Source organism: Triturus cristatus, chromosome 11 (genome assembly GCF_964204655.1).
Source record: "Triturus cristatus chromosome 11, aTriCri1.1, whole genome shotgun sequence".
Classification (NCBI taxonomy): Eukaryota; Metazoa; Chordata; class Amphibia; order Caudata; family Salamandridae; genus Triturus; species Triturus cristatus.
The window spans coordinates 390,626,665-390,652,602 of record NC_140594.1 but is presented as its reverse complement, the minus strand read 5'-3'; the positions used below and the strand labels follow the sequence as shown (position 1 = coordinate 390,652,602).

The window sequence follows — 25,938 nt, the reverse complement described above, 5'->3', positions numbered from 1 at the left end:
ACCCCAACTACAGAAAGTAATCAACATCTCCCTCGAGAAAGCCACATTCCCAGAAAGCTGGAAACACGCCGAGATCAACGCCCTTCTCAAGAAACCCAAAGCGGACACCAAGGACCTCAAAAACGTCTGGCCCATCTCCCTGCTCCCATTCCCGGTGAAGGTCATAGAGAAAGTCGTCAACACACAACTGACCCGCTACCTCTAGGACACCAACATCCTTGACCCATCACAGTCCGGTTTCCGAAGAAACCACAGCACCGAGACAGCCCTCATCGCCGCCACGGACGACATCAGAATCCAACTAGACAATAGTGAAACATCAGCCCTCATCCTCCTGGACCTGTCAGCCGCCTTCGACACGGTCTGCCACCGCACACTAAAGACACACCTCCAAGAAGCCGGAATCCTAGAGAAGGCCCTGGACTGGACCACCTCCTTCCTTTCCGGCAGAACCCAGAGCGTCCTCCTCCCCCCCTTCCGCTCCAATGCCACGGACCTCATCTGCGGTGTCCCCCAGGGCTCATCCCTCAGCCCAACACTGTTCAACGTCTACATGGCCCGCCTCGCCCACGTCACCCGCCAGCACAATCTCAACATCATATCATACGCCGACGACACCCAGCTGATCCTCTCCCTCACCAAAAACCCGCACACCGCCAAAACCAATCTCCACGAGGGAATGAAGGCCGTCGCTGAATGGATGAAGAACAGCCGACTGAAACTGAACTCAGACAAAACGGAGGTCCTCATCCTCGGATCCACCCCCTCAGCCTGGGACGACTCCTGGTGGCCAACCGCGTTGGGAACAGCACCGACACCCACCGACCACGCACGCAACCTGGAAATAATCCTCGACTCCGCCCTCTCCATGTCAAAGCAGGTCAACGCAGTCTCCTCCTCCTGCTACAACACCCTCCGCATGCGCACCAGAATCTACAAGTGGATCCCCACCGAAACAAGAAAAACTGTAACCCAGGCCCTCGTCAGCAGCAGGCTGGACTACGGCAACGCACTCTATGCAGGTATCCCGGCCAAACACCTCCGACGATTACAACGCATTCAAAACGCATCCACCCGACTGATCCTCAACGTCCCTCGCCACAGCCACATCACCCCCACCTGAAAAACCTACACTGGCTCCCCGTCGAAAAGAGGATCACCTTCAAGCTACTCACCCACACACACAAAGCCCTCCACAACACCAGACCAGCCTACCTCAACAGTCGACTCAGCTTCTACACCCCCACCCGACAGCTCTGCTCCGCCAGCCTCGCCCTCGCCGCTGTCCCCTACATTCGACGTACAAACTCTGGCGGCAGATCCTTTTCCTTCCTCGCCACCAAGACCTGGAACACCCTCCCCACCACCTACGACTGACCCAGGACCTGCTCATCTTCAGAAGACTCCTCAAGACCTGGCTCTTCGAGCAGTAGCAGCACCCCCCCCTCAGCGCCTTGAGACCCTCACGGGTATATAGTGCGCTCTATTAGTACTATGATTGATTGATTGATTGGAACCCAGCTCCTTTAGGGCCAAGCAAAAGAAATGTAGAACGTTCTTTATGGATAACACCCCAGTGGCTACTGTCAATACCTTTTGTTATTTGGGCATCACTTTTGCAGGTAACAGCTCCTGGACACATGAAATCACAAACGCTAGGGGTAAGATGAATAAAAGTCCCCACGGAATCTTTAGGTTCCCAGCCAAGCTGGGTACCCAGCCTATAAAAGATATGTTAGCAATCTACAAGGCCAGGGTACTAGCTACTGCCATATACGGGGCTGGTGTGTGGGGTTATTATAATAGGAAGGCACTACAGATTGAGGAAAATTGTTTCCTCAAGCGCCCATTATATCTACCCACCTCTGCCTCCACAGAGATAACAAACAAAGAGGCAGGGCTACAGTATCTAGTTGATATAGTCACACTTGGCTGCATGCTGCTTTAGCGCTATATTTGGATAAAAGATGAGACTAGCTTTATTAAGTCAATCATTTTAGATTGTTTGTCCATGGATAAAAGACTGAGTATCCCCTGGCTAAGTTATATCAACTCCATTCTTGTTTAAGATGCCAATCCAGCACAACCCCCCACTAGTAGCAACACCCACCAAACGGTCCATCAATAATAACTTCATGACGTTTACAAGGGAAGTGAGGGGGGAACCAACTGGTATATTTTATTATTCACTTGAGCTGGAGGAGGGCCGTCAAAGTTATTTAACTCATGTTTCAAATTTATTGCACCATTTGGTATTAATTAGATTTAAACTCAGGATTGCCCATCATTTAGTTGCCTTTCCCTTCATGAAGTCCTGTCTCCCAGACATGACCCTCTGCCCCTGTGATGGTCAGATCACGCAAAGCACCATGCACTTTATGTTATTCTGTGATTTGTATTTTAATTTTAAGCGTCAATATTCAAAACCTCTTATTCGTGCACAAAATATCAGATCGCATATTGCTGCCCTGAAATATTGTATTCATATAGCGCTTACTACCCTATGGTAGTGGTGAATTAGTATAGTGAAAATATTAAAGTAATTTGAGTGGTGGATATGTTAGTCAGTGTTTTGGATTGAGAAGGATAGTGGGGGGATAGAAGAGGGAAAAAGGTTTGCATATATTTAGCGCTTGCTACCCTTGATGGGGTGTTGAAGCACTCTTTCGGTGAGTAGCACACTACTTCGGAACCCGTAAAGGATTAGTGGTGAATTTAGTGAAAATATGAACGCAATTTGAGTGGTGGATCTGTTAGTAAGTTATTTGGATTGGGAAGGATAGTGGAGGGATAGAGAAGGGAAAAAGGTTTGCATTTATATAGCGCTTGCTACCCCTGATGGGGGGGTTGGAGTGTTTTTTTCGACAAGTAGCTTGCTACTCTGGAACCAATACAGTGTTAGTGGTGAATTAGTATAGTGAAATATGAAAGTAATTTGAGAGGTGGATATGTCAGTCAGTTATATGGATTGAGAAGGATAGCGAAAGGGTAGAAGATGGGAAAAGGTTTGCATTTATATAGCGCTTGCTACCCTTGATGGGGTGTTGAAGCACTTTTTCGACAAGTAGCACACTACTTCGGAACCCATAAAGGATTAGTGGTGAATTAGTATAGTGAAAATATGAAAGTAATTTGAGTGGTGCATCTGTTAGTCAGTTATTTGGCTTGGGAAGGATAGTGGAGGAATAGAGAAGGGAAAAAGGTTTGCATTTATATATCGCTTGCTACCCCTGATGGGGGGGTTGAAGTGTTTTTTTCGACAAGTAGCTTGCTACTCTGGAACCAATACAGTGTTAGTAGAGAATTAGTATAGTGAAATATGAAAGTAATTTGAGAGGTGGATATGTCAATCAGTTATTTGGATTGAGAAGGATAGCGAAAGGGTAGAAGAGGTAGAAAGGTTTGCATTTGTATAGTGCTTGCTACCCCTGATGAGGTGTTGAAGTGCTTTTTCGGTGAGTAGCACGCTACTCCGGAACCCATAAAAGATTAGAGGTGAATTAGTATAGTGAAATAAGAAAGTAATTTGAGTGATGGACATGTTAGCTGTTTTGGGTTGAAAAGGATAGTGGAGGGATAGAAGAGAGGAATTTAGAATTTTTTTGTTTTTTTGTTTATTTTGGAGCTCATAACAGTAGGAGGAGGCTTGGGATGAGTAAAAGGGAGGTGGAGTATATGCTCGAGTTAAATGATTTCAGGGTTTGTTTTAGCGTTTCACTTTTTATTATAAAAAAGCAATCAATATACGTAAAAGTATTGTGCTATGATGTCACAATGAATTTTAAGGAAACTGAATGGAAGCTTTCCCCAACTACTTTTTGCTATGTACTTTTGCTATTGTTATTGATGTATATAGATATATGTAAGTGCGTTCGCATTTATTCTCGATTATTTGCTTTTGTTTTATTGTTATTCACTTTTATGGTTGTTTTTACATATCGAATAAAGTTTTGAATCAAATCGAATTAAACATCTCCATGTTCTTAAAATTAAAACATTTTACAATGTGCAACAGCCATCAGTGAGTGTACTCCCTCATGGACTGTATCATGTTGGCAAAATTACAAGCAAATGTAAAGTCCGAATGAATCTCAAGCGTAACATCAGAAACTGGTCCAACGCTTTGGCTGCGACATTTTAACAAAAAGTACATCAACTGTGGTCTTCGCCTTAAAGTTAACAGCGCACAAATGATGTGATTATAGTAGACAAAGTGGCTGTTGCATCACGAGCGATTATGGATTTTAAAGCTGGTTACCTTATGACCCAGGTACATTAGGTCCTGACAGAAATATTAGATTAAAAGACTGCAGTGAAAACAAGAACAAACAAATCCAAGAAATGGCGTTCCTGGCTATATAAAAAGCAACAGGATATTGGAAAATTGGTTCAAATGATAACGGTTAAAAAACAAAAAGGAGAATATTGTTTGTAAAACTTAAAAAAAATCTTTCTTTGATTTAATGTTGTTCATCACTTAGGGAATAATACAAATAAGTTATGTCATTTTTAGAAATCTAAATGTACACTCCTGATGAAGTGTGAAACGCATTGAGTTTTTACTCAGACATCTCCTTATTTAACAATTAGAGGCTGCCAGATGTGGGTGAATTTCCCTGAAACATATTGAGTTTTGAAGCATATCAATGACCCATGTATATGATTTTTTTAGGCAAAGAGATTAAAATGCAACAACATGAATGAGTAGACATGAAATTCAAGAACTACCGACCCATCTCGCTCCTCCCCTACGTGGCCAAAGTCGCAGAGAAAACAGTCAACAAGGAACTGACATGATTCATCGAAGACAATGCCATCCTCGACCCATCCCACTCCGGATTCCGAAGCAACCACAACACCGAAATCACCATACTCGCCGCCACAGATGACACCCGCGCCCTCCTGGACCAAGGCCACTCCGCAGCCCTCATCCTACTCGACCTATCAGCAGCCTTCGACACCTTCTCTCACCGCACACTCGTCGCCAGACTACATGACGCCGGCATACAAGGAACAGCCCTAGACTGGATCCGATCATTCCTCACCGGAAGAAGCCAAAGAATTAGACTGCTGCCCTTCCTCTCCAATCCCACGGCAATCACCTGCAGAGTACCACGGGGATCATCGCTGAGCCCGACCCTCTTCAACATCTACATGGCTCCCCTCGCCGCCATCGTCCGACAACACGGCCTCAACATCATCTCCTATGCCGATGACACCCAGCTCATCCTCTCCCTCACCAAAGACCCCGCCACCGCCAGACTCAACTTCCAGAACGGAATGCAGGGAAGTGGCCACCTGGATGACCAACAGCTGCCTCAAACTCAACACCGAAAAGACAGAAGTCCTCATACTCGGAACCACTCCTTCAGAATGGGACAACACCTGGTGGCCGACAGCCCTCGGACACCCACCAACCCCCTCGGACCACGCCAAAAACCTCGGCATTGTACTCAACTCATCCCTCACCATGAACCGACAGATCAACGCCGTCACCTCCAGCTGCTTCAACACCCTCCTCAAGACCTTCAAATGGATCCGCCCGGAGTCAAGGAAGACAGTCACCCACGCACTCATCACCAGTAGATTGGACTATGGAAACGCACTGTACGCCGGCATGAACAAGTCCCTACTCCGAAAACTCCAGATGATACAGAATACCGCCGCCCGATTCGTCCTCAGCATCCACCAGCACAAACACATCAGCCAACACCTCCGGACGCTCCACTGGCTCCCTGTGGAGAAAAGAGTCACCTTCAAGATCCTTACCCACACCTACAAATGCCTGCACAACACCAGACCCAAATACCTCAACAACAGAATCAACTTCCACGTACCCAAAAGAAACCTCCGATCTTCCAACCTCGCATTGGCCGAAACCCCACGCATCCGCAGAACAGGTGGAAGATCCTTCTATCACATTGCGGCCAAAACCTGGACCGAGCTCCCGGCAGACTTCAGACTCGCCCCCTCCCTGAACTCCTTCAGGAAGGCCCTAAAGACCTGGCTCTTCGGCTAACGGAGCTGCAACCCCCCTCCCCCCACATCCTCCCCAGCGCCTTGAGACCCTCAAGGGTGAGTAGCGCGCTTAATGAACCCTTGATTGATTGCTTGATTGATTGATTGATTGATTGAGGGAAAACAGAACAAACAACAGTTATTTAAAAATGCTCTGAAAATACAGCCAGAGTGTGTTCAACATGGACCCTTGGGAGTTTTGTCAGCAGTGTTTAAGTGTATTATCCTGCGGCTAGCTAGATGGCAGGACAAGCAGGGAAAGATCACTTGAGAAATCAATATACTGTGAAGTATGATCTTTTGAGAGAAATATCTCAAACGTCTGTGCAGCTGGAACACTGTCTTATTAAAGTATTATCACGTGGAAGTAATGACCACAGAGCAACACAGCAGGGAAGTAATGGGTCTCCCAGCACTGAACAATGACAACAACGCCCACCATAATACTTCAGTGGAATACTGTTCTAAGCAATCCCGCCATGATACCATGGTAAATTTAAATGAGCTCCTGTGTGACTGTGCTCTGACAATAATGCCACTTGGATTATTGTGATAGGACAATAATGAGTTGTAAAATACTATGATATGAAAATAATGGTCCTCAGAATACTGTTACACAGCAATGCTCTTTTTTTGGGAGGTGAATAAAGATTCTTAGAACACTGTCCCCAAATTTTTTTGCCACAAAAAATACTATGAGAGAGGAATTAATGATTCTCCGACCAGCCTACAATGAAAATAATACCCCCAAAATAGTGGGCAAGTGTGGCTCTTTCAATACCGTGCTAGAAAATGCCTTTAAAATACAGTGTCAGTATAAAGCCGGTTGTAATACCTCTTTGCTACGAAACTAAATATAATAATGCAGAAAAGTGTCTTAGAACACCATGGGATAAGTATAGTGCCTAGGAATACTGTGCTATGGAACTGATTCGACTCAGAATTCTGTGACAGAAGAAGAATGATCCTCAGAATAACTGGCTATGAAAATATGAAGGTGAGATCCTTCAGGATAATGATATATGTTGGAGTGCTGTGCTATGTACACTGTGCCCCTCAAGGCACTGTGACAGAGGAATATTGGCTTTGGAATAACCTGAAAGGGGAATAATGTTTGTAGTAATACCCGTGTGATCGCATTGCGCATGTCAGAAACATTTGTAAGGAGAATTAAGGCTTTTGGAAGGTTGTTACAAGGAATCCCTCTCGGAACATGGTGTGTTGTGGGAACACTGCTGTAAAATAATGCTTCATTGGGATATCTAGCTGGACAATAATAGTTCTCAGAACATTATGCTACAGAAAACCCTGACCGTCAAAATATTTTACTAAAGGAGTAAGGGCTCTCAGAATACCATACTAGCCAATGCTACTTGAGGAAAACAACGCTCTCACAACACAGTGCTATGAAAAGGATGCTCCTCGGAAGGCCATGACAGCGATGTATTGGCACTTTGAATACAAACCTAGGAAAATTATGCTTTTTAATATTGTTCCAGGAGAGGCAATATTGGTAGATGGAGCTTAGCCTAAAATAATGTTCCCCAGAGAATGGGAGCAAAGGAATATCGTTTTCAAAGTATTCTGCTATGAATATAGTGACCCTCAAAATGCTGTGCAATAAAAATGATGGATTTCTGAATATCGCTGTATAAACATATGGTATTGCTGAGTATTATTTCAGGAAAATAATGGCTCTCAAATTTTGATTTATGGAGATATTGCTGTCAAAATACTGTTGATAGGGAAATGAAAATACTTGTTTGCTCTACCTACAATCTAAATTTCCTAAATCAGTTTTCCTTTGTTCATTCCTTCTTCCCCTGTACCCCTTGTTTTCCCCTTATATGACACCCCCGCCTCATTTCTGTTACTGTCTCTTTTCTCTACTACTTCTCTTTTCTTTCATCCCGTGCTTCTCTGATAACCCTCCCCCACTATATGGTACCTGAGTACACTTTGTCATCGGTTTGTTTTCTGGGTGTTGGGAGCGGCCTCCTTTCTTGAGGATTATGGGGAGGGGGCTCGTACATCTCTTCATCCTCCTCTTCTTCCTCAATGGTCTTGCTCTGAGATTAGAGAGAAAGAGGTGAGAAAAGACACATTCATAGAGGGAGGTAGAGCCAGTGTTTAATTTGAGCTGGTGGGACCTACTGGCACTCATTTTTGAGGACTGGCACTTATTTTCTTACAACAAACTTTGATTCACAGCAAGAGAGAGGAAAACACAAACGAGGAAAGAAAAAGGAAGAAAAAGACAGAAGAAAAACACAAACGAGGAAAGAAAAAGGAAGAAAAAGACAGAAGACCGTGACAAAGGGAGAAAGTAGGGATGAAAACGATCCCGCAAGAGTGGGATAAAGAGGCACAAAGTGTCTGGTGGTGGATTAAAGATGCATGAGTGGGAATCAAGACCACACAATCTTCTATATGGCACCCCGACGTTCGATAGCTCCAGCCATGGACTTATGAACTAAACTTTGGGCCCCAGCATTCTTTTACAAATTAAGCGCTGGGTAAGCCCATGCATATCCTCCAAGAGAAGTTAGAGAGGACTCTATGTTGTGTTACCTAAACAGACATAGGCGGTCACACATCAGTGAAATACGCAAACAACCATGGATCATGTGCACTCTGACAAGAGTCCCTCATGTTGATGAAATTAACCTTTTCCCTTAGTTTGAGAAACTTTCCACCCAAGTTATTTAGCCCTACTCCCTTTCTCTGTACATCTGTGCATGGCTAGGAACATCTGCGGCTTGAGTAGTGAATTAGAGCAAGGAATCCGTCCTGGGTGCCCAGCATCACATATGTGCATTTGTGATACTAAGTCCCAGATTCTCAAAGGTTCATTTTGTAATGCTAAACTGACGGTAAACCTTTTTGGGGAATCACAGACCAACACAAATTGGTATTTGCGTTGGTTTGTATTGAAAAGTAACGCAAAGCAGCGTGAAACACTGCTTTGCCTTACTTTGTGTCAAGGGGGTGTTACATGGGTGGCACATGGGCGTACCCGTGCTACCACCCATGCTTTTTAATGGTAGACCCTATTCCCAAACATCAGTAGAAAGGGTTTAGCATCAAAATTAACGCAGCAGAAAAGTAGGCGTTAAAAGGAGAAATGTTTTAATTTCTCTGTGCCTTTCCAACTTTGCATATAACAAGCTTTTCCTACTTTGCATGTGCGCTGCACAGTGCATATGTGCTGCACTGTGCAGCGCACATGCAAAGTAGGAAAAGCTTGTTCACTTGTCTAAGCATAGTATTTTGTACAGGAAGGATACCCTTCCTGTAGAAAACCTATGCTAGACTCCCGCACACACCGTAGTGCTGCGGCGCTAAGGTGTGCGTGTGGCGCTGAAATTAGAGCTTTTGCTAGGGAGAGGGGAGGAGCAAGCCATTTCAATGTGAATATGGCGCACTTCTGCAACACAACGCAACATCTTTAGGTGTTGTGCTGCGTTGCCTGACACCTACGAGAATCTGGGTCACAACCAATCCCATTTCCCTTCCCAGGGTCCATCTTTTTTCATCAACTACTCCCCTTTGTGTATGGGAGGGTGAAATGCATCTGATGTTCAGTGTGTACTGTCCTAAGTAACACTAGTACTCAAGTAACCGTTGCCACAGTAGGCTTTATCTAAGCATCAGAAACACACTGTGAGTGGCCCCGTTGACACTGATCGGGAGTCAAGGGTGGCAGCTCCTTGGACCGCATCTGCACCCATAAGACACTTGCACAAGTATGTTGGTTCCACGCCTTCACTGCTATTCTGTGCTTCGAGAGATGCAGTCATCATAGCTAAGGACACTACAAATACTCCAAAGTGTTCATACAACTCTCAACTTTGTGTTGTGCATTACAAAAGAGCGTTGCAGGAGGTCTGACCTTGAAAGTGGATGAGAAACCTAGGTTCAGGGTTGTAGGGGTGCGTAGGTGATGGTGAAAACCAGGGATAATCAGTGGTGAAGTCATTTGTTGGTGAACCATCTTTTGAAAATGCTTATGTTCCACTTTCCAATGAGACCTCACATAGAGTCCCATTAAGCAGTCTGAAGAATTCCAGGTTAATGTGTGTCCTTTTTCGCTATATGCTGAATATGCATCAATGGATGTCAGTCCCAATGTATGGTTCAGGGACAGAATTTGCATTATGCAAGACCTCCATTTAAGAGTGCACAAGATCTCCTGGACACAGATGGGATGACTTGGCTTTCCACCTCCTCCTTAATACATATAAATTCCTATTGCCTTCCTTCTGACAATCTCGCCCCTGTATCTCTACTGTGAGATGTGTCTCTGTAACTATTTGTATTTGTATTTGTAAAGCGCAACATTCATCCTGGCGGATATCACGGCGCTGTCTAGCGGAACATGTAGTAGGTAATGCTGGGGGCCTTCAGCTGCTCACACTTATGTCATTGGAAAAAGCTGAGTTTTTATCTTTTTCCTGAACGTTACATAGTACAAACCACTCACGGTATTTACTCACAGTTCAGCAAAGTACCTGAGAACCTATAAGACTTTCTTCAGCATATCCAGGATGGTTCTAAGATGCTGCATGCCTGGGCCCACAAAGGAGTGATCTTCTATGAGGGAAGCTTATATGGCTGGCAAAGCCCTTAAACTATTTTCCATTGAATGGAGCTCCATTGTTAGGTTTACAGATTCAAGCCTCCAAAACATTGAGAAGATTTTATTAAGGGAATAAATTAAAACATCTACAGAGACACTTGTGAGTGAGTGAGCCTGCTTTGGTATGTGCTGCCCAGGAGCAGAGGGCCGCGGAGTCATGGTAGGCAGTGGAAATCTCTGGAACAAATCGGCAGGACCACACTCTTTTACAGGCTTGTCTCAGTTGTGGAGACAACAGTCCTGTATATTTCAATGTGAAGTGGCGGCTCAGGCTTAGGTTTCCTAAGATGGGTGCAAGTAACTGGTGAATTGTTTGCCAACAACATTTCACTGCGCCACTGGAGTCAAGCTATCCTGGCTGATGACGGCTGATAGCCAGAAACCGGTCCTAGGATGCTTGATTCCGGTCCAGGAAGACATGGCTTGGCAGTTCGGGCTGGACTGTTCCCATGAGGCACAGGGTCAAGACTGATTTGCATATGGCCATGTCTGAACTGGGGTGGCGTAGTGGGCAAAAGAACGATGGATTTAACCCAGATCTCTTGACTGGGGGAGAATGTCTGCATTGTCAGCATTCCGTCCATCATTTGTTTGTTGTAACGCTTTTCGCCCTAAGTGGGATGGGTATTCCCAGACGTGGGACCCGTGCTCACTACGCCACTGGAGTCAAGCTATCCTGGCTGATGACGGCTGATAGCCAGAAACCGGTCCTAGGATGCTTGATTCCGGTCCAGGAAGACATGGCTTGGCAGTTCGGGCTGGACTGTTCCCATGAGGCACAGGGTCAAGACTGATTTGCATATGGCCATGTCTGAACTGGGGTGGCGTAGTGGGCAAAAGAACGATGGATTTAACCCAGATCTCTTGACTGGGGGAGAATGTCTGCATTGTCAGCATTCCGTCCATCATTTGTTTGTTGTAACAACATTTCGGATGGCTTCAACCTCAACCTTGACAATCAACTGCATTCAAACCTCTTTTCCCCCCTCATCTACTCAAACTTAAGGGAAATTGATTATCATCTTCAAATCTCTCTCACTATTTCCACTTATCAATCTGTCAACCTTGGATCATGATATCCTACACACATCAGTCACCACCTCACACCCACCATGCCCTCAAAAGAAACACCTCATCAACAAAAGGAAACAATCTCCTAGAGTTTTACGTTTTACCTTAATTCCTAGACCAGTACAATAATTACCTGGGGCTTCTCCTTCGCCAGTACAGACCCTGTAAACATTTTACAACAATCACTCCCTCTCCTCACCCCTGGATCTGTAAAAACATTCAATCAATGAAAACAAAAATGCAAACACCTTTCCAGAAATATTGGGTTTCCAAAATCACAGAACATCACAATGATTATAAACTGACCCTAAATCATTCTACTGTAGCACTGCAAAATCCAACCAACCTCGTGATCTGATCACTTGTGTACGCTCCACTTTCAAAGCCTTGCTTGGACAATCAACAATCAGCTCTTTGCGCCACACCTCCTTTTCACTCATCCCCCACAGGGCCTTTTATGACCTATAACGTCGCTAATTTTCTAATTTCACTATCATTAGAAGGCCCATTATTGCTCTCTTATCTACCCATCCCTGCTCACGATTCTCACATTCAGCCCCCTCAAATACTATCAACCTATATACATTATATGACTGAGGGAGATATTCTCAAGAGCGTGTGATAACTACCGCAAAAGTAGCTTAAGGCAACTACTCACATCGCAATCTATCGCGGGAAAATAACACCTTGTCAACTTGGTATTCTCAACACTACGGCACCATGTGATAGGCCCAGATAACGCATCAAATATCCGCGATAAAGTCAACACGACGCCGCAAAAACGCAAAAACACCAATGCCAAAAGAGTTGCGATGAGGCCAATCGCGACACAAAAACCAGCGAAAACCAGCCACAGGCCTGCAATTCCCACGCGTCATGTGGGAAAATGCACCATAAAAGCCACAGAAATAAAAGGGAGATAAAAAGCAACTGCGTAGCACCATGGATGCACCCGAACCGAATGCAGAGGCCAACGTGAACCCCACAAGCCACCAGCAAGGAACAAGGGGGTCGGGGAAGGCCAAGGAGAAAAGTGAGAGAAAGACGGGGTGCAGTCCACAGGAAAAGCAGATCAGCGTCACGGAGGTGACAGAACACTATCATCAACTGACACACAATTATACCACCGTGAATGCAGTCGGAGTGTCGAGGCGGTCAATGGAGGAGGACAAGAGTCGCTGTCATGATGTGAAAAGCCAAACCAAGCACAAACCCGCTGCCAACAGGAAGGCAGCAACGGCAACAGGAGGTGGGAGTCCTGCGCCACAGGAGGAGCTGGCAGCAACCGAGGCCACAGTCATCAGTGTGGAAACGCTGCAAGTAGGTGGAAGTCAGGACACAGCCCGAGAGGGCCTGACAAAACATCAACAGGGCGAGTAATGACCAGGGACTGGGGGGAAGGGGGATATGGGTACAATGGCACACATGCACAACGATGTGTAGCACACTGCACACCCACAATGACCCTGGAACATGTCCCTCATCCCCGTGGCACGCAGCAGCACACACACATAGCAATAACAGCACATCCACATTGACGACAATGTGGCACAAAGTGCAACACCAACACTGCAGAACAGAGGACACAACTGGCTGCACTCATGCGCTGAAACAGGCCAACTACATCTATGAGAGCAGTAAACTGTTAGAAGGAAATGTACGCGTACAAACCCACATCCATCATGTAGTCCAAATGTCCACTGTCCCACATCAAAATCCAGCACCTCCCAAACAGTCACAATGTACATAGTCATACAGTCTGCATGTAAACAATGGCAATGCGCCAACATACATGTCAACACAATGTCAACATGCATCTCCCCTTCACATTGGAGAGGGACAAACAACACCTCCAGCAGAGCAGACCAGACTACCCATCAGTGATGCTGAAGAGGACCACCCCACCATCGGCACCGATGCCCTACAACAGCTCATGGACATCTTAGGCAACCCACCCCCCAGGAGCAGGGCAGCCAACCCACACAGAGGAGACCCCAGCCCCTGCACAGACCACACAGCAGAAAGCACCTGCCACCACGGCTGGCTCCCAACACGTCACCTAGGCACACATCGCATTCCAATGCCAGGTGTCAGAATGACAAAAGGAGGTGGCCGAACAGGTGCGGGTGGGGCCCAAACCCATGGAACACGAGCTAGACCACATGCGTGGTTGGCTAATTCCCCTCAGGGACCACCTACACCACACCAAGGAGACCCACACTGCGACAGAGACACATGCATGTGCACATTTACAGTACTGAATCACACCCAGAGGCACGCAATTATCATTCACACACCCATGCTGGACCTGCGCACGACAGCCCAGTACACTCTTCTAACGTATTGAGTGGGTGATGATAAAGCTACATGTCCAAGGTCTAATAGCTGCCTGCGGTGACATGTTGGCGTCCGTTGCACACAACACAATGTAATGTTGTCGGGCCCGGGGCCCTCATGCATACATTATGAACACAAGGACACACGCAGATAGTTCATGGAACACATGTGCCAGGCCCCTTTATTGGCAGGGCCACATGTACAGTGACGCCTGTGCTGGATGTATGTAGGGTGAGTGTAAGCCAGCCCGCAAGGATTTGTTGGTGCTGGCAAAAACTTGAACAGTGAACAGCAGTAAAAAGGAAACAGAAAACACAAGCATAACAGAGACAACTACGGAGCATCATGGAGGTAGCCCGAGCAAGTACAGAGGTCACCCAATATGCAAACAGAAGTGTCCGTGAGTTACAGTGCACTGAGCTTGGGGCTACTGGAGTGCCAAGCAGGGTATCAGGCATTTGATGGCATCCACCACAGGTATGAGCAACTCAGTTAGTCTGCCAGTGCGACTGTTTCGACTCTTGCAGTTGGCAGTTGGAGGTGGACCTGGCAGTGGTGGCGTGTGCCTCCTGCAGTGATGCGTCGTCCGGGCCTCTCAGCACTCGATTTGATGTGTGAGCCCTGGTGTAAAGCAGTTGAGGCCGGAGGCAGCTGACAGCGCAGGGCTACAGACGCATCGCGTTGATGATCCCAAGGCCATTGTCTCAGAGACCATCCAATTTCTCAGAAGACAGGGTGCCTGACTTGAGCTGCACAGAGTTAGTGGCGCCGGACGCACTGCGGCCGGCACAGGCACCCCACCACGGGATGGTGACTTGCGGTGCAGTGAGATGGGCCACGCGAGCTGAGCGAGTTCTCATCGATGTCTGAGGTGAATGTGGCGGAGGGTTGTGGGGGACAGTGGAAGGTGTCCTCCAGGGCATGATGCAGAGGGTGGAAGCTGTCCAGAAGCAGCAAATGGAGGAGTGGAATGCCACTGCATCGTTTTTGCCACAAAGTCAGTATCACCAACATGATGGTGACGACAACCCCAAGTCCATGGACTCAGTCGCCACCAAAGTTCAGCCAGAAAGTGTCCATTGGTCTCGGGGAACAGACTTAGTGGCACCGGGGCTGAAAGGGGATGCAGTCTGCGATGAGGCCTGTACAATGACACAGTGTAGGCCCGAGGCAGCTGTCAGTGCGGGCCAGACGCGGTTCAGCGAGCTCCTCCTCGAACTCTAACACACAACTTTGACATGGCATATGGGGGTGACTTGTGGTTGATGGAGGTAAAAGCACCAGAGCCGAGCTGGTGTTCAGTCAGCTACGATGACGTGTTCTGCCTGGTACGGACTGGATTGGATTGGCGTGAGGCCTGCTTGACTGCAGTGTAGGCCGGCGGCGTAGTAATCAAGGGCCCACAGACACGTGTGGTAGGTATGCCAGGCACAGACTTAGTGTCACCACATGGAAGGGAGTACAGTGATGTAAATGCTGCATTAATGTGTGTACTAGGACAATGTATGATCAAGACTCAGTCCCAAATGTGTGACTTACTCGCCCGCAGTGTAGGCTGGAGGCGGCGGTCAGCAAGGGCCCACAGCCACATGTCATTGTCTTGCGATGTACAGAGTTAGTGACACCAGGGCAGTTGTCGGTAGTGTTTGATAACCTCCGTAACGATGATCCTTTTTTCCTCCTGACTGACTTACACGCGTCTTCCTCTCACACCTCTCCTTGCGTGCAATGATATGTACTCGGCGACCGACTCAAATGCAGCGTGGCCCAAGGGCAGTAGTCCGCGTGGGCCCACGGACACGTGTGGATGGAATGCTATTCACAGACTTGATGGCACCACATCGAAGGGAATATAGTGAGATACTATAATTGATGTTCTCTGCCATACTGTAATCAAGACTCAGTTCCAAATGTGTGACCGACTTGTCCGCTGTGCATGCCGCTGGAGTACGTCAACGAGAAGGGAGTACTGCGGGCCTGTGTCGCGGAAGCTGTGATGGTCTGAGGAGGCTGCCAGGTTCGCGGGACTCAGGCTTGAAGCTTGCACCGGCACGTGGTGGGCCCTCTTCGACACACGCCGGTGTCGGCAGGTGTGCATTGAGGCCTGGGTGCGCAGGGCCTGGCAGGACTGGTACAGGGACCTGCGGCCCGGGATGCAGGAGGCACACAGGAACACAGGCAACACCGCTCACGGCGACGGCGACGGCATTGTGGCGGGATGAGGGGCACCGCCCTGGCAGAAACGTCGGGCATTCAGGAAGAGGAGCACGCCCAGAGCTACATGCTTTTTATTCACAGCCCCACACTGGCCTGGCGTATGCCGGGCCAGCCCACTCCACTCACCCTTACAGGGGGGGGATGTAACAAGCTACATTTCCGGGATCTTTCCCACTGGCTAGGGTGACATGGTTGCGTCCACTGTCCACTGCACTCCATACACCAGCGGTGTATGTCGACATGGATATGTGTGTGGTCTGCATATCCATTGTCAATCCATCCAATCCATTGTCTTCCGGTGAGCTCTAAATATTCCAATGTTATAATAATGTGCATTGATCTCTCTGCGGCATCTGATGCTGTTGATCAATCCACACTCATTTCTACGCTTGCCACTTTAGATATTTCAAATCAATCACTCTACTAGTTCTTGTACCTCGCTGATCATACTTTCACAGTCTCATAGTGTTTATCACTGTCTGCAGTCGGACTTCTGCACTTATTTATCAAAAAAACCCTGGGGTGGGCCAGGGCATGGGGGACGAGGTGTTTATTTTTTGGGGGGCATAGGCGGTGCATGTGGCCCCTTCCCAAGGTAGATTTTGTCCCCATGGACCCCATCCCCGAGGGCCTGATGTCTTTTCTTAGGTGGGCATGTGGCCCCCAACACCAAGCCCTCTCTGACCCTGTGGACCCCATGCCCCGGGGCCCAACGTGTGTTTTGAGGTACGGGGGTGTGCGGCCCCGGGAGCCCAAACCCCGGGGCACATAATATGTTTTAGTGGAAGGGAATGCTCAGTCCCCCTCCCCAAGCAAAATTTGCCCCGTGGTCCCCACTCCCCAGGGCTCACTGTACTTTTAAGGGGATGGGGGCCCCCCTCCCCGAGCCTCTAAAGGCCCAGGGACCCCATCGCCTGGGGCCGCTAAATTAAGTAAAAGGGAGGGGTGCCATTAACGGCCGGGGACCCCATTCCCTGGGGCAGGCTTACTAGCTATATCCCGGGGAGCCTCTCTGCTGAAACAAAGCAGTTTCACTGCCTGGCGCCGCAGGGAAACCTGTGTTTGCTCCCACCTGGCGGGTGTGTTTTCAAAACTCCTGCCACATGGGAGCAATCAAAGTCTACTCCTAGCCGACAACAGCTTTGAAAATGCTCCTGCTGGCTGGAAGCAGACTTTTGCTCTGTTTCTGTGCCCACAGTGATGCGGGCAGGGAACCAGATCAAAATATTGCTCCTACCCAGATGGAGCAGCATAAGTAACAATGCCGATTCCTACTGTATACAGGAAGTTGGCTCGGGCCACAGGGCCCTTGGGGCTACCACCAGCCCCCAGTTAGTATGTGGTGAGTGCCCTGGGTGGACATCAGCTTTAAGAAATTTGGGCCCTGAGAGATGGGGTCCCCAGGGCCGATAACTGCTCAGTGAAGGGAGGACACACGGCCCCCCCATTCCCCTTTATTTTTAGTAGTGGGCCTAGGAGATGCGGTCTTCAGGGCCTATTCAGGCTGTGGGTGAGGGGCCACCCAGCCCACTCCCCTTTATTTGGAGTAGTGGCCCTGGAGGATGGGGTCCCCAGTGCCTAATAAGGCTCTGGGAGGGAGGCTATGTACCCCCCATTTATTTAAAAAAAGGCCCTGGGGGATGGGGTCCTCAGGGCGAAATGAAGCTTGAGGATGGAGGCCACGCGGACCCCTCCCCTTTAAAATATATATAGTGGGAGTCCCCAGGACCATAATAGGTCTGGGCAAGAGGGTGTCACATGGCCCCCATCTGCTTTAAATAAAACATCCCTCAGGGATGGGGTCCCTAGGGCCAAGCTTTGTAGCCATCCCCCTGGTTGGCTGCATGAGTGCAGATGGCCATAAGCCCTATGACCAGTCTCACACTGTGCAGAACCGAAGTTCCTGCACAGTTTAGGGTTGGCCACCGGGGTCGGCCACAAGGCCTGGCTGCAGGCCAGGCCTTGTGGCCAACCCACCACAGCGAGCAGCCAAGACCGTGCACAACGGAGTGTTGGCTGCATGCTATTACTTCACGAAAAAAAAAACTAAAAATTCACTGAAAAAAAGATAGTAAAGTAACGTTATGGTTAGGTGAAATTTTCAGCAACAAGGTAACAACTTTAAAAACCACAGAAATTCACCAGTTATACTTATAGTTATTTTAAGTAACTATAACTCATGCTCTAAGATAACTATAACTTGGGCTCTCATCATGCACTGCTAATTACCCCACATATTACATCACTCAAGACAACTTCTATGACATAATTGATAAAATAACTTCAGTATTTGCAAGGAAATGACTGATGAGAGAACTGTGAATGGTGGAGGCGCGAGTTATAGTTACCTTGGAGCACGCGTTATAGTTACTTGAGATAACTACAACTGGTGAATTTCAGTGCTTTTTTTTGTTTAAAACATTACGTTGTTACTGAACATTTCATCTAACTATAACGTTACTTTAACTTTTGGTTTTTTTCAGTGAATAATAAAAATTATATATATATATTTGACGAATCTTCACAAAACATTTTTAAAAAGTTCATCCACCTCAGGTACTTGCTGGGAGGTTTGGGGGTGTTCTGTCAAGTGGGGGCAGATAAAAGGGGAGTCCAAAAACCCGTTTTCCCCATGCAGTTTTCCATAGCAAAATTAGACACGAAATTACATCAAATTTGGTAGAAAGCTAGATCTTGGTCCGGAAAGTGTGCTTTTTGTGGTTTGTTGCAAAACACTTGTAGTTTTTGAGAAATTAAGGCTAAAAATGTATGTATACATCACTCCAAGTAGGATCCAAGGAGCAAACAGATCTAAATATAAGATCTGATTGGCTGCCACTACATCAACAAAAATGCGGCAGCAGTCATTTTAGGAATCCATGACACAGTTCCTTGTTCTAGAAAAAGAATAAAAAATACATATAGAGGAGCTGGGTAGGCAGTGCAATGTTTGTTTTGGGGAGGGGGCATGTAGCCCACCTGCCTGTGGTGGCGCCAGGGACCCCATCCCTTGAGGTCAGTATAATTGTTAATGGGAAGAGAGGCAGGTGGCCCCACCTCCCTGAACCTCTTTAAGGGCCAATGGGACCACATCCATCAGGCCGAATTTTTTGAAAGAATCTGCTCTAAACCAGACAGGAGCAAAGGAAAGATACTAACTCCTGCCAGTACTCACCAGGGGTTCTGGTTGGGGAGCCGACAGGGGCCACAGGGAGTTGGGGCTCACCCCGTGGCCCCCAATAATTTTTATGTTGTGGGTGCCCCAGGTGGAAACTGGGGCATTCAGTTTAAAAAGGAATTGGCAGCTTTGCCGGGGCACAGTATGGGTGTTGGTTGGGGAGCCACGAAGCGCCACCGGGGACTTGAGGCTCCTCCCACAGCTATCATATTAAAAAAACAATTTTTCAAAGTGCTGGTGCCCCAGGGGGGCACTGGGAAACCTGAAAAAAGGGGGAAAAATAATAATAAGAGTGACAGAAGCCACTCAATTATATCACTGCTCCAGCAAAGAACCCCCATAATACCCTGCGAGTGCTCTTTAGTCAATTTTTTTTATCCTGGTCCTGCCCCGAGAAGAGGGAGGCGCACCCCCAAGTATTGATTAGGGCTTCAGAGAGCACAGCAGTCCCCCAGTAACATTAAAAAACACAGTTTGTCTTCTGGGTCATTAAATCCATGACCCCAAGAGAACTTACCATATTTTTTAAGCACTATGAGCTGGAGGTGCAGGCTCTTCAGCTGGAGTGCATGGACTGTTTCTGGTTGGTTCTATGACTGTACTTTATGGCCTGAAAATGTGAAAAAAAGACTCGAAGACATGTTTAATATTTTTATTTAAAAAAATGCTTAGTTGAAAACATGTGACAATCACTAATATCAAACATTACAATGTGTGAATTAATGAAGGAGCGCACCAACCCCAGAGAACCTTACAACTTGAATACGCCAGGCTACAGTTAGTGAAGTAATTTGGGATGCACACTTGGGAGGATGCATCTATACTGTAAACTATTCACCTGAATACATTTGATGTCTATGGGAGTTTTGTTCGAAGTGACTTGCGCCTTGAGAAAGCTCTGTATGAACGAAACACGTTAGCTGAAGGCTGAATTTTAATAACGAAAAAACAATAAAGTCTTTTGAGCCTGAATGTAGATATGTGGCTGATATTCTTCTCTGATCATTATGGACCATAGTTAAGGGAAAGAATTGATGGATTGGACTGAGATAAGAACAATATTGATTGAGTGACATTTGAGCGCTATCCCAATGATAGGAAGTACATCAATTGTGTTTTTTATTTGTAAAAACTAAGATTTTGTTTTACATTGGAACTTCTGGGAAGTAGCACCTATTGATTTATAATTTTGTGCACTAGCAGGGGTGGTGCGGATGACATATGCAATAACTGTATTTGGACTGTAGAGTTTATGATCATTGGTAAGACACCATACTGTTCCAGTGTTACCACACTTCAATACCTGGGAAATGGTCATCCTGTCCATGGGCAGACAGGGTGGGGGAAGTGGACTCTTAAAGAGATCCCCTCACTGACTCCATCTTCGCTTCTTCTATTTCATATGTAGGTGTCAGGTGTGAAAGAAGGAGCAGGAGAAGAAAATAGGCTGCATGGGAGACAGGAGCATGAGAGAGTAAAAGGTTTAATAAAAAAATAAAAAAGTGGGGACAAACAGTGTGAGAGTTATGGCCAGAGAGAGAGCTAGGAATAGCAGACTGTTAGATGATACAGTACCTTAGGGAGAGCAATGTGCCCATGTCCACAAACTAGCAGAGTCTGACACACACAGACAATAAACATCAGGGCACACATACAATCCCACACAAGAGATATGGTCAGACTGCACACAACCAGGGACACATAGAGGAACAAGGGGGTAAATGGCCAGAATGAAAGATGAGTGCATGAATGGTTTCTTGTGCAGTTTATATTTATTTGCTTGTTGACGAAATTAAGTTTGCGGTAGAGGAAAGCTTGCTGTCAATACTTACGGAATCCTTTGAGTCTCCTTAATGATGGAATACTACAGCCCCCTTTCTACTGTCATATACATCTAGCAAGTTCTTCGGTGTCTCCATTTTTAAATACTAACATATTGATACACCTAGGTTTACCAGAAAGCTAAATCTTCTTACAAAATTTCTGTAACTAGCCCTGAACTTTCTATTACAGATAATGTGTATCAAATGCATTTGTTTATTTCAGCAAATGAATGCTACAATTCACAGAATGCACAGTTTCCATTTTTGAACAGTCAGGCTCAAGCTCAAAATCACAATGACGAGCATACATGGAGCCAGATGGGGTGTGGCCTAGCCACCATGCTGTAGAGATGCACCCTGCGGCCGCTCTCTAGCCTCCCCATCAAATCCTGCACAATTCTGCCCTAAACCTGAGGCATCACAGTCGAAATTGAAACAACCTATGCATGGATGCAGCTGTGTGGCTTGAAGGCAGAACAACCCCCTTCTGCTTGCCGCCATTGATGGTGCCTGGGCCAGATCTGCCGCGCAGGCTTGGCGGAGGCCTACACCACTGGAAGAATTAAAGCCAAGAATGTATATGCTGCTTCTGGGGGCTTGCTGGGCACTGCTGGACCGCTGTAGGTGCCCGCCCAGGACTTAGGTGGAGCTGCAGTCAGTGAAAGCGAAGGACGCTGCATTGCGGCCTGGGAGCCAGACGTCTGCTGGGCAAGGAAGATCGAGGTCTTCGCTGCACCAGGTTCGGGCGACTGTAGGAAGGAAGGTGGGAGCCACGGCCTGTGCTGGCCCGACAGCAGGTGGCAGTAGAAAAGATAAGCAGGGCCCACTGCCGCAGAGGGTCTCTAAGTCGAAATTACATCATGTTCCAGGCAAAAAGTGTGGGCTAACCACATCCAAAAGAGGCACTTTCCTACACTGATAAGTTGCGGGATGATCTCAACCTGTGGAAAGCACTGGTGTGTGCATTTGTTTTCCCCCGGACAAACACCCCCCTGAAACCATGTATACTCTGTAGCATTGCATCCTACATTAACGTAGACTGCAGCCTCACAGTTGGTGCCCTCATCTCCGGCATCTCCACCCAGCTCCTCCGAAGACTCCAGACCATACAGAACGCTGCAGCCAGACTCATCCTGGACCTCCCCAAACTAACCCATACCGCCCCCACCTGAGAGAACTCCACTGGCTCCCCACCCAGAAGAGATGCCAGTTCAAGATCCTCAAGCATGCCTGCAAAGCCCTTCACGACCTAGAACCTGTCTACATCAGCCATTGACTCAACTACTACCAACCCTCTAGACACGTGCGCTCCTCTTCCCTCGCACACAAGCACACACCCTGCATCCACCGGAGCTGCAGCAGTGGCCGCAACCTTCTGCTACATCTCTGCCAAGACCTGGAACGACCTTCCCCTCCAGCTCCGTACAGCCCCTTCGCTGGTAGACTTCAGAAAGAGACTCAAGACCTGGCTCTTTGACCGAGACACAGCGCCCATATACCCCTCGGGGTGACAGTGTTGCACTTCACATTTGCTGTTTGATTTGATTTGATTTGATGTATCACTGTCCATGACGTCTCAGGGCCTGATATGCTATGTCGTTGATTGTGAAATGTATGCTGCCCCGACCTGTGAGCCTGCCACCGGTACCGTATGAGTCAATTGTATTAAGCAACCCAATAAACAGATGTTTTAAAAAATACAAAGAGCCAGTTCGCTATAAAAGTACTTATTTTCAGAGTCCTATTTTTTTAAATAAATGCATCTTGACCTTCCCCAACATAAAGAAATAAAAGTAAAAGCTACACATCCATTTGAGTTATTCTGCTAATGTAAATGCACATGAGGTGTTTCAGATGTCCTATTTTTATGTTTCTGCTTTTAAACGAGTTGAAGGCTTTTGCTATTTGCAACCACAACACAAATTGTTTTTAATTCTTTTACTGTGCCCATGTATCTGCATCTTTTTTAACTCGCTGGCCACTGCTTCCATTAAAACAATCACTCTAATACCAGGCGGAGAGCAATGTCATGCACTGATATAGATCAGTTAGCTATCAAAATAAATGTGTGTCGCATAGTGCTCTCTGGACAAATAAAATAATCGCTGCCAGTGGACTGCCAAAGACAATGGTAGGTAGTGAATTAGCACGTGGGAGCACGTGGGAGTGAAAACTCAATTTCGCGGAATTTGACACTTGCATACCTCTTATTCTTAACCAATGAGGGCAGTTCTACAGACTATTGCCCCAGGACCCTTCCTGTATTTATTAAAATTATGTGCACAAGCAGCGTTACGTAAAAACTAAAAAGGGGAAGGCACACACTCCTTTGCCATATCACTCCCACTCTTGAATGACCTTCACCTGGAGGTCCATAACCCAAAGTATAGGATCATGCAACTCAGGGACAAGCTCAAACCTACCTCTCCAAAGCCCAATCATTTCCTCTGCTTCCTCTTCCTCTGATACTGCTGTCCACCCATGCTCCATCAGCAACACTGGTCCCCTCCATTTGGGATTACTCTAACCACGATCCGTCCCCTGACCATCAGTCTAGTGCAACCAAGATGCATATTGGCCAATTCTATCATATATAATCACTCATGTTATGGCCATGTTGATCAATGTGACCACCTTCAACAGCATCTAATCAGAATACCTCGCTACTCTTGTACCAAGAAGCATTTCTTTCTGCTGTGCTAAATATAAAAATACGGGCAGTCACAAAACAGATGCATTTGTAAACAGAGATTAGCCATGCACTTATCTATCTTTTTATAGAGAGAGACGAGGCAACAAAATCAAACTTCTCTGAAAGAGATGAAAAGAGGGTGGAAAACTTACCTTGAGAGAGATACTCCCTGAAAAACAAAGAACGGGGAAACATTAGTAGATGTCACTGCCTCGTCCCCTGTCTCCTTGGCTATCTTGTTTTATTTATTTATTTATTTTATTTATTTATTTATTTTAAAGGTTTTATATAGCGCTGGGTAGACCCGGAGGTATCAGAGCGCTTCACATGAGTGTCAGACCATAGTTGCAGGTTACATCATTACAAAGGTTACACAGTTATTAGAGCTTGGCAAACATAGTTACATGTAAGGTCAAGACCAACAAAAAGGACATATACGTAAGGGAAAAAGCAGGCAAGGGGAGAGATTCAGGGGAGGGGGGTAGGAGCAGGGGAAGTAGACAGAGAATGGAGGAGGGGAAGAGGAGGGGAGGGTGAGAGACACAGCATGGCAAGAGGAGGGGGAGGGTGACAGGGACACAAACCGGTAGTCGAGTCAAAGCTGCGTCCAAAGTCCAGTAAGCTGTGATCCCAGGGGAAGTGGTATCATTTCCCCATCTCTGTTGCGAGAGGCTTCCTATACGCAGTGGAATCTCTCAGAGGGGTCTCTGAGACTCCAAGGCCTACAAACTGGATCCTTCCCCCAAAAGGGGAGAGGGAGTGCTTTGGCAAGGGGTGCCATACCATACCTCTACTGTGAGTGGCTCCCTTGGCGCTGTGGACTCTCTCAGCGGGTTCGCTGAGACTCCAGAGTATAAATATTGGATCTTTCCCCAACAAGGGGAGAAGGAGTGCTTAGTCAAAGGGCACAAAAGGACAGGGGGCTAGGCGGTGTGGTAGGCAGGGGAAGTAGACAGAATGGAGGAGGGGAAGAGGAGGGGTGGGTGAGAGACACAGCATGGAGAGAGGAGGGGGGTGACGGGGACACAAACCGGTAGACGAGTCAAAGCTGCATCCAAAGTCCAGTAAGCTGTGATCCCAGGGAAAGTAAACAGAGAATGGAGGAGGGGAAGGTGAGAGACACAGCATGGAAAGAGGAGAGGGAGGGTGACGGGGACGTATTGTCCCTATTCTACTGGCCTTGGATCGTCTCTCTTTTTCTCTTTTCCCTAATCTCTTTACGTCATCATCCATTCATTTTTATTGTATTTATTCTATTGGGGTACATTGGAGACATTTTGGTTCAGGGCCTATAAGGTCCCCACTATTTTCTACTAACATTTCTATTTCTGGACAGAGAACAGCACATTTTAATTCAACATTATGTTGAATGATTGCAGGAGAAGACATGTATTGTAGTAGACTATTGTCAATAGTTTTCATCCTGTTTGGAATTCTGAACAAATGTGAATATTTACAACACAGTCCAGTATGATGAATTCACATTGGATTTGAAGCATCACTATGATCTATTTACACTGCGGGACCAATTCACAAAGGGCCTCCGCATTCGTGGCGGAGGCCCCGCAGCCATGGGGGCCCGCACTCATGCTAGAGGCCAATAAATCATGGGAGAGGCCTGTACTCAGGGCTGGACCTCCGCAATGAGAAACTGCAATGCGGAGGTCCTGCCTCGAGTGCGGGTCTACTGCCACGAGGGCAGGGCCTCTGCCACAAGGGCAGAGGCCCTTTGTGAATCGGGCCCTGATTCATTTTTATTTCTTCAAAGACATGTCTTGTGTTTAAATTAGCCTTATAGCCTGCTGTAGCGGGCTTTACCGGCTATTAAAGGCCCGCTGCTGCGTTAAAGGGCCGAGCCGAAGGCGAGGGACTTTAACAAGGCAGAGGGACTTTAAAAGCCGTATAGCCCTGCTACGAAGGGCTATAACGCTATTAGAACATTCTGCCACTAGAGGGCAGAATG

General features: G+C 47.0%; 1 protein-coding gene across 2 annotated transcripts in view; it reads right to left on the bottom strand.

The window, feature by feature from the left end:
- SH2D6 (SH2 domain containing 6) overlaps positions 1-25,938 on the bottom strand; it is a 265,219-nt gene that overhangs the window by 139,226 nt on the left and 100,055 nt on the right. Inside the window, exons 4-5 of one of the 2 annotated variants that reach the window (XM_085633547.1) lie at positions 24,128-24,144; positions 7,967-8,087 (exon numbers count right to left, since the gene is read on the bottom strand). In XM_085633547.1, the coding sequence (XP_085489673.1) occupies positions 7,967-8,087; positions 24,128-24,144 (138 nt within the window). Of the gene's footprint in view, positions 1-7,966; positions 8,088-19,977; positions 20,085-24,127; positions 24,145-25,938 lie in introns of those variants that run through there. The other variant, XM_085633548.1, reaches the window with a different exon arrangement.